This window comes from Salvelinus fontinalis, chromosome 15 (assembly GCF_029448725.1).
Source record: "Salvelinus fontinalis isolate EN_2023a chromosome 15, ASM2944872v1, whole genome shotgun sequence".
Classification (NCBI taxonomy): domain Eukaryota; kingdom Metazoa; phylum Chordata; class Actinopteri; order Salmoniformes; family Salmonidae; genus Salvelinus; species Salvelinus fontinalis.
In genome coordinates, this window is record NC_074679.1 from 37,621,196 (window position 1) to 37,630,029 (window position 8,834).

General features: G+C 42.1%; 1 protein-coding gene across 4 annotated transcripts in view; it reads left to right on the forward strand.

Annotated features, from left to right (window-relative positions):
• Window positions 1–3,905, forward strand: part of LOC129811910 (A-kinase anchor protein 6-like) — a 184,131-nt gene extending 180,226 nt beyond the window's left edge. For 3 of the 4 annotated variants that reach the window (XM_055863654.1, XM_055863655.1, XM_055863657.1), the window contains exons 14-15: window positions 1,012–1,128; window positions 2,711–3,905. In XM_055863654.1, coding sequence (XP_055719629.1) covers window positions 1,012–1,128; window positions 2,711–2,758 — 165 coding nt within the window. In that variant the 3' untranslated portion in view covers window positions 2,759–3,905. The remainder of the gene's footprint in view (window positions 1–1,011; window positions 1,129–2,710) is intronic. The other variant, XM_055863658.1, reaches the window with a different exon arrangement.
• The last annotated feature ends 4,929 nt before the right edge of the window (window positions 3,906–8,834 follow it).

Here is an 8,834-nt window from a genome sequence, read left to right on the forward strand (position 1 = left end):
CAATCTTAGTCCTGTATTGACGCTTTGCCTGTTTGATGGTTCCTCTGAGGGCATAGCGGGATTTCTTATAAGCGTCCGGATTAGTGTCCCACTCCTTGAAAGTGGATGTTGCCTGTAATCCATGGCTTCTGGTTGGGATAAGTCACTGGGGGGACAACGTCGTCGATGCACTTATTGATGAAGCCGGTGGCATACTCCTCAATGCCATAGGATGAATCCCGGAACATATTTCAGTCTGTGCTAACAAAACAGTCCTGTAGCGTAGCATCCGCGTCATCTGACCACTTCCGTATTGAGCGAGTCACTGGTACTTCCTGCTTCAGTTTTTGCTTGTAACCAGGAACCAGGACGATATAATTAAGGTCAGATTTACCAAATGGAGGGCGAGGGAGAGCATCGTATGCATCTATGTGTGTGGAGTACAGGTGGTCTAGAGTTTTTTTTCACCTTTGGTTGCACATGTGACATGCTGGTAGAAATTAGGTAAAACGGATTTAAGTTTGCCTGCATTAAATTCCCTGGCCACTAGGTGCGCCTCTTCTGGGTGGGCATTTTCTTGTTTGCTTATGGCCTTATACAGCTCATTGAGGTGGAAAATATACAGTTACGAATAATATAGACAAGAACTCTCTTCGTAGATCGTGTGGTCTACAGCTTATCATCTTTTCAAAGCTATTAAGGCAATTCTCAATAAAAAGTATTTAAAGGAAAGAAGGGAATTGTTTTCCATTCGTTAGTGTGGTTTGTAGTTATTTACCCTAACCCTATGTTATTTCCTCATCTCTGTTTGCTATGCTCTGTAACTAAAAGATGAGTGGATTATAAAATACTACAGAAAATATAACACCACCAACAATTCAATTCTAATGTGTTTTGATGTATTTTCTCTCAACCCTCTCCCTCTCTTTCACCTCCTCCCTCTCTCCGCATCTCTCTATCTCTTTCCCTCTCTCTATCGCCCCCACCCCCCTATCTCTCTCCCTCTCCATCCTCTCTCTCTCCTCTCCTCAGTCTCCAAGGTCAGGCGAAGGTTGTGGGGAGGTCGGGGGCCGGGGCCCCCAGGGTAGTGGCCCTGTCTCTGACGGCTCATCTGCCTCAAAGACTGGAACCGCCAGGCCCCAGGTCAGGGTGCGTATGATGAGCACCGCCACACGCACACACACACTCTCACACGCCCATGCATGCATGCTTGCCCACATAGACACACACACACACGAACGGACCCCCTTGGGCTGTGTACTCTACCTGGGAAAATGGCTAAAGGGGTTTCTCCCTGTCATCGTAGCGTTGCATTGCAAACAACACATTTTCCACCTCATTCCATTCTGCAAGTAAGCACATTTAAAAGAAGATTTGCCATTAATTCAAAAGGTGAACTAGTACTCTATTTCTTTTCACCCGTCTCTGCACTAAATGTTCTATGATAGGACATAAAAGCTTATTTTTGGCATTCAGGACTCAAATGCCTCAGTCTAGTAGTCAGACAATGTTATGATTCAAATGACAGGAACTCTAATCTCCACGTGGTGGCACCTTTACCAGCAAATTGGTTGGAAAAGTAGCTATTATCTAACAAGGGATATATATATATATATATATATTGGCTGGGCTTAGCCGTTACAAAATGCCCTTTCCTCACTCTCTTTCATGGCCTCATCAGAAAGTGCTGGAAGAATGAGAGCCTTTGCTTGGGTAGTCAGTCATCCTCCCTTATGAAATACGTATTTCACAAAGATGAAGAATACATCAATGACTTCACAGTTTCATTCCATTCCCTTCTGGGAGTCTCTGAGCAAGTTCACATGTACACACAGCACGCATTTAACCTTACCCACGATTATTTTAATACAGTATATATTTATTTTCCACATTTAGCCTTACTCAACGCGAAGTCAGTCACCACAAAGCAACTCACCTCAAAACTATATATATTCATGGCTCTGTATCCCTCCCGTGGTATGAACAAACTGTTACTGAAGGGAGAGTTGCATTTAGTGATGTAGTGATGTCATCCCCAAATAGGCACCCCTGGGGCTAAACACTCTGCTGTCTCCCCTCTGTGAGTCCCCCCCTGTCCCAACCCTCTCCCCCGCTGTCCCATGCCAGCCCTCAGGGCAGGACACGTGGGCCCCAGCCGAGCCCCGGTAGTCTGTACACACACACACACACTCACACACCGCTGCCGCAGGTGAGCCAGTCATGTCCCCATGTGAGTCCCAGCCTCAGAGAGCACAGAAAACTACACACAGTAGTCAGATACACAGCTGTATCCGTAGCACCGCCTCGTCTGGCCCACTTGATCAGCCCTGCTGCACGCCACAACACTTTAAAAGGGGAACAGGCGCAATAAGGCCAATGATGAATACAGACTATGAAGCACCGCTAGATGAATCAGTGGTCTGTGGTTTAGAGACTAATGTAACTAGTAGTTTTGTTGTCTATACTGCAGAGGTATTGTGTCACAGCGTTGTTTGTTGAAATACTGTATGTACATTGAGGACAAATGTTTCAAAACCTCACCCTTCATATTGTGTTTTTGAGAATATGTGACGTTGCATTGTAACATCACTGGCAGTGTTTGGGTGAGCTGGTCACTACAAAATGAAGGGGAATTTTTGAAAGGTTAAAATAGGTATAGAACAGTAGTGTGTTATGATAACTTACTAACTCACTGACATTGGAACGGATTGTTGTGTTCTTTTGTTTCCAGAGACTATCAGGGAGTGTTTCCACAGCCACCTCCAAAACCCAGCTGTGAGAGAGGAGTGAAGTGCCTGTGTGCAGTGTCCATCCTGGTGGTCTGTGGCCTGGGCTCTCTCCCCTGGTCCCCCTGTTCCCCTGGTGCATGGCTCTGCCCAGACTGCTCTCCAGCTTCCTCCTCTTCCTCCTGGCTGCTGTAACGCTGACCCCTGACCTTTGACCCCCACCGTCCTTTGCTCCTCCAATCCTGTCCCAGACTGGAACTGAGCTACCTCACTGCTCTGCCGACCACCATGCAAACCCCACGTCCATTTCTCACCAAACACACACACACACACACACACACACACACACACACACACACACACACACACACACACACACACACACACACACACACACACACACACACACACACACACACCCACACTTATTCCGCCAGTTTGCATGGCATTTCTCACTATCTCACCGGTACTGTACAACCAGCTGCAGATGTTATAAGCCCAGGGCACAAGTTTTCCTTGTTTGCTGCATCAGAACAAAGTAGGGTCAAATTTGAAGAGGACACATGGAGTGGAGGGATCCTATGAGAACAGCACTGCTGAGAGTTCCACGGAGTTCTGAGACTTCCAGCTCCATGACAACGTGTGTTAAGAAAGAGAGAGAAGAGAGTGATTGTGTTGTCGCTCAACTGATGAAGGAAATGGAAGTTGGACCGATGTCATAATGAAAGGCAAAAGCAAGTAGATCTATCTATGCAACACGGCCCAGGTTGGAAACAGCTGAACAGTGTTGTGTAGTATAAGATTGATGACGACTGTTGACTTAAATTCAGTATCTATCTACCATTTCCTTTTTTTTATTCCTAAGACATAGAGGAACGGTACGAGGGAAGGTTTTAAACGTAAAAAACGTGTGCCTTGCTATTGTTGTTTCTTATACCTTTTGTTAAAACACTGCTTACCCAGTTAGGTGTTCAAAAGATGTAGAGAAAGAAAAAAAGGACAACCGGCAAGGTTGAAACAGGCATCTGTTTCTATGTATACGCTCTCCGACCTTGACGTATAATGATGGTGTACATGCTTTGTGTTTAGTGTAAAACTGTACGCGTTCTGTGATGTGGAATATTATGGGCCTTAAAGTGCTAGACTGCATGGTTAATACATATACAAACATGTTGAGAAATAAACGTTATTCATTGGAAACCATTGGATTACATGCCTGTTCTGTATGTGATTCACCTTAAACACGTACAAGCACCTTTCAGCGTTGATCATTTCTCCTCTTCACACTTCAAACGCAAAAGTGGAACAGTAAATGAAAAATAAGGAAGGTGTGTCTGGGTCTAGGTCATCATTGGGGATTCGAGGAGTTAGTACTACGGAAAGCAGGTGATTGACAAGACTGGTTGAGGTTATATGAAAACAGATGTTTAGGGATGTCATTGAATGTTAACTACAAAGAAAACTACATAAAGTGTATGCCAGCATCCTAAATGGAACCCTATACCCTATATAGTGCACTACCTTTGACCAGAGCCCTATGGGGCCTGGTCAAAAGTAGTGTACTATAGGGAATATGGACACACTGTATGTTAGCAAGCGTATAGGCAATACATTGACCACGGTGCGAGTGTGGCCTGCCACGCAGACACAGACATTAGCATGAGTAATTGGTTGTTTACAGGAGGTGTTGATGATCCTGAAGACGATAGGACAGGAGAAATTATCCTCTGGGCCCATCAGCCAATCAGCTGCGGAGGTACATCCCTGATGCGCTTACACACACACACACACACACACACTGCTCAACAACCAATCAACTTTTCCCTGATTGCTTATACTAGCCTTGATGACAAACCCTTTACTGTAATCGTCTATTTGGTCTCATGGAAGATGGTAGTTTGTTGATGAGTGTGTTCCTACATCAGATCAAATCAGACAGAAAAAGGGAATAGTATTCATTGTTTATAAAATGACTATGTATGTGAATATTACATAAAACAACCGTTTCCTCAGCCATCAGTTGCCATGTTACAGGCTCTTGATCTAGCAAAGTGCAGAATACAGAATAAAAACACTGCATGTTATATCACATTATGAGGTATTTGATTACTGTTGCTTTCCTTGTACTTCTATCTTATTAATAGGAAAGTTGCCAAACAGTTTTTTATTCTCATTGTTGCTGAAGGGTTTAGACTTGACTGATAGGATTAATACATTAGAATGGAAATGCATTCCTACACTGTCCTCAAAGAAACATAATGTGGTAGAAAAAAAGAAAAGAAATGTGCCTTTTTGCAATTATCAAGATATTTTTGTAAGAAATGGAAATAACTTTAAAGGGAATAAAGGTCATGTGTATCGAACCATTGTGGCTTTGCAATTACCACCAGTCAAAATGTTGATTTGGGGTCTTTGCTTAAGCATGGATGGCAAAATGAATAAGATGGCTGGCTACTCTTTGTTGAAAAGATCACACATGATTACGCCACATCAAAAAGACAAGAAGGGAAATCATTTTTCTGTGTAGAAAGTTAGGAAAGGGAGGGATGAAAGAGTCCTGTTATTTAAATGTCACAAACTTGGGGGAATGTTTCGGGGCGTGGTTATTCTGTGCGTCAAGTTTTTTCTCTAATGAACTTAGGATAGTAATGAGTCAAGGCAAAGGTTTTACATTGCAGTCTGATGTAAAACCTTCAAGTATTTTAGTAGCATTCAATAAGTGTCCGTCATCGTTGATGGCCTTGTGTGCTTTTGAGAGCTTTCACGGTCTTCCGTTCATTTCCAGAGATGGATAGAATAATTTCCTCATCATCAAAATGCCAATGTACTTTAATCTGGAAAAGGAAAAGAAAATGGGGGTACGAATTGAAAACAGACTCACTTAAGCTTGTGTGCTACATTATAGGCATATGTATAGCGAGGCTATTAGAGACTCCCACGTTGTTCACTATGACAATCAATGTGAGCGATGACAAGCCTATACATTGGCACACACACACAAAATAACAAAATGTGCCATGTCAAAGTCATATGCTGAACAAAAAGTTTAACAATTGGAAAAGAGCTGTGAAAAGAATGTTAAAGTGGGCAAAACAAAAGACAACCAGGTGTGAGTTGATCATTGTGGTATGCAGTGGCAGACATCAGCTGTGTGTGTGTGTGTGTGTGTGTGTGTGTGTGTGTGTGTGTGTGTGTGTGTGTGTGTGTGTGTGTGTGTGTGTGTGTGTGTGTGTGTGTGTGTGTGTGTGTGTGTGTGTGTGTGTGTGTGTGTGTGTGTGTGTGTGTGTGTGTGTTTGTGTGTGTGAGGGTGCGGGTGATGACAGGGGTGCTGGCCCCATCAGTGGACCAGGGATTGTGCTGAGTGTGTTCATGTAATTTGAGAGGTTTAGGTGATTGCATTTCAGACATGTCATCAAACCGCATTAAGAAACAATTTGATATGGAATCACATAGGAGTCTGAAAGGGCAGTGCGGGAGCTTATAATCGAGGATAAATAAAAGCAAGGATGTCATCTCCACTTGGACATTCCGATCAATCATTAGCATATTGAAAGTATTTTTTCCTGAATGTCCCATCTGTAATTCCTCACAACAGTTAATTTATCATTTCTCTTGAGCCAAGAGTCATCTTCAAAACACAGGGAAGCAATATTTCAGATTACATTAGGGTGGCTGAGTAAAATGTGAGTGTTTTCCTTGCCCTATGCCTCCCTGGCTTTTAAAATTCACAAGCTAACCTATCCATCAGATTGGACAATGGAAATTAAGTGATTAAAGTAAGAATACGATCAAAGGTGATCTTTCACCACATGAAATGACCCTTACTTTACAGTAAACATGGGATGGTTGCTTAAACTAAGATTAAGCCTAGTCCTGGACTAAAAAGCTCTTTCAATTGAGAATCTCCATTGAGAATGCTGCTTAGTCCTGGACTAGGCTTAATCTGTGTCTTGGAAACCGGCTCTAAATGAGTTTTAAAAACGGTGGTATAGTGCATACTGAAAACTTGTGAGAACTTGACTATCTGTGATATTAAAACCATACTGTCTATGCAACTACAGGTGTATGATCTTAATTTGATCATTTTTGTTGCTGAGAATTTTCCTACACCGCAGGAAATGCAGATAAGCTTCATGATTTACATAAATTCACTGAAAACCAAAACTAATACACGGTTATATTAACCGTGTACTTTTCAGGTAGCCTACTTTTGGACAGCTACAGTAATAGCCTAACCACCAATCAAGCAATATTATGGACTAAACATTAAAATAATGTTGCTGAATGATTATTTTGCTGTTACAATATAGATCAAATTAAGATCCTACATCTGTATTGTCCTTTAAATCCATTTTGAAGTTGGATTTCCCATTAACACATATCTCAGACCAGAACCCAAACAATGCTTTATCCTCTCTAAGACATTACAAAACAAGTCACATCCCAGACAAAAGAGAGAAATGTATGAATCACCTATAAGACTTGGATCTTTGGTAGTCACAAAAGAAAGATGAAATTAGGATTCTGAGAAGCGGCTTCAATTATCCACTTCTGATGCAAGAAGGAATGATGACCTCTGGAATCACAGTGTTATCATATGGAAGGCTAACACTCATTCTCAACCAGACATTCTAAAACAGTGTTATCACATAGAGACAGCTCACTCTCTCATTCTGGAGGAGACATGTTAAAACACTGCAAAGTTCCGATAAGGCAAATGACTCACAACGACTTGTAGAATTGCATGGTATGATAGCATGTCCTCCAAAGTGTGTCCTTCCTTAGCTTCATCCAACATGGATCTTGTGGGATTGTTATCATGAGTCAGTCACTCTTTTATGAAAAGAGAGGAGAACAAAAACTAGCAGAATCTAATAAGTTGAATAGGTGTTAGTGATGGACGTTAGTTCTGACCTCTGCAGACTCTGTGTTGTGTTCTGTTTGAGGTTGGCAATATGTGATGGAGAGAGGTTGAGCTAGCTAACAGCAGGGCTTTGACAGTATTTATCCATCCTCACATTATTAAGCTAATTGGTCAATATGGTACTGGGAAAAAATGTCAATTACTTGGTCACTGGTCCTTGGTAAAGAGATTGCTTCCTTGTCCTTAATGGCCTATACCTACCAAAGTATGTTTCCCCCCCTAAAGGGGAATGATTAAACTTGATTTTAATGTTTCTAGAGAGAGCAAGAACCATTCTTATTGAGAAACATGTTACGTCCTCTGAAATCAGATGCAGGATTGTCCTTAAATGAATACTATTCAATTAAGCTCTGTTAAAAAAGCACAACTGTTTTTGCTACACTGCTCTATTCACTGTAAGGTACCTCGTTACTTCAAGTGCCCATGCAGAATGAAGTGCCTGGCCCTAGTTGTATACAACATACCATTGATTATCATTATTTTCTAAGAGCGAGAAAGAGAATGGTGGAAGGAAAGAGAGAGGAGAGAGAGAGAGAGAACCACTATACCTGAAATGTCATGTGGGAGAAGAGGAGCAGTTGCAGCTGCCCCCAATCTGTCTCATGTACTTTAGCAAAGAACTGTAGACAAATAAATGCAATACAGAGCCCTCCAAATAACTGAGCAGGTAAACAGCAGCAGAGACTGTTCATCTAATTGTATCAGGAGCCTGCAATGTCGGTTTAAAGCCTCCAGTGCAATTCATTTGATTTCATTACAGGGAAAATACAGCAAAAGGAGGCTAGCCATTTTCTGGACCTCATTCTTAGAGCAGTTTTATTAGACATGGTTAGAGAAGCGATCCAATTTTAAGTCTCAGGTGAAGAGCTTTGATTGTTTTTTTATTGGTGTCTAATCCTTTGGATTGGTTTATGTTTAGAGGATCATTTAATTGCATAAGAGTCTGCAATGTAGTTCTTCTCTTCAACTTTCATTATCTAAAGGTGTCATTTTATAGACCAAACATGTATATGTGTAAAAAGGACAGAATGCTCCTACTTTAAAGATTAGAATTGTTTTTGCAAAACCTTCATTAGGCAACTTTGGGTGGGGGCCACAGAAAATCTGAACTTATCATGAGGGGCCGCAGTGGCTCACGGGTCTGCATACCCACATCCATACCCACACATGCAGTCAGAGCCGGCTCTAGCCTTTTGGGGGCCCTA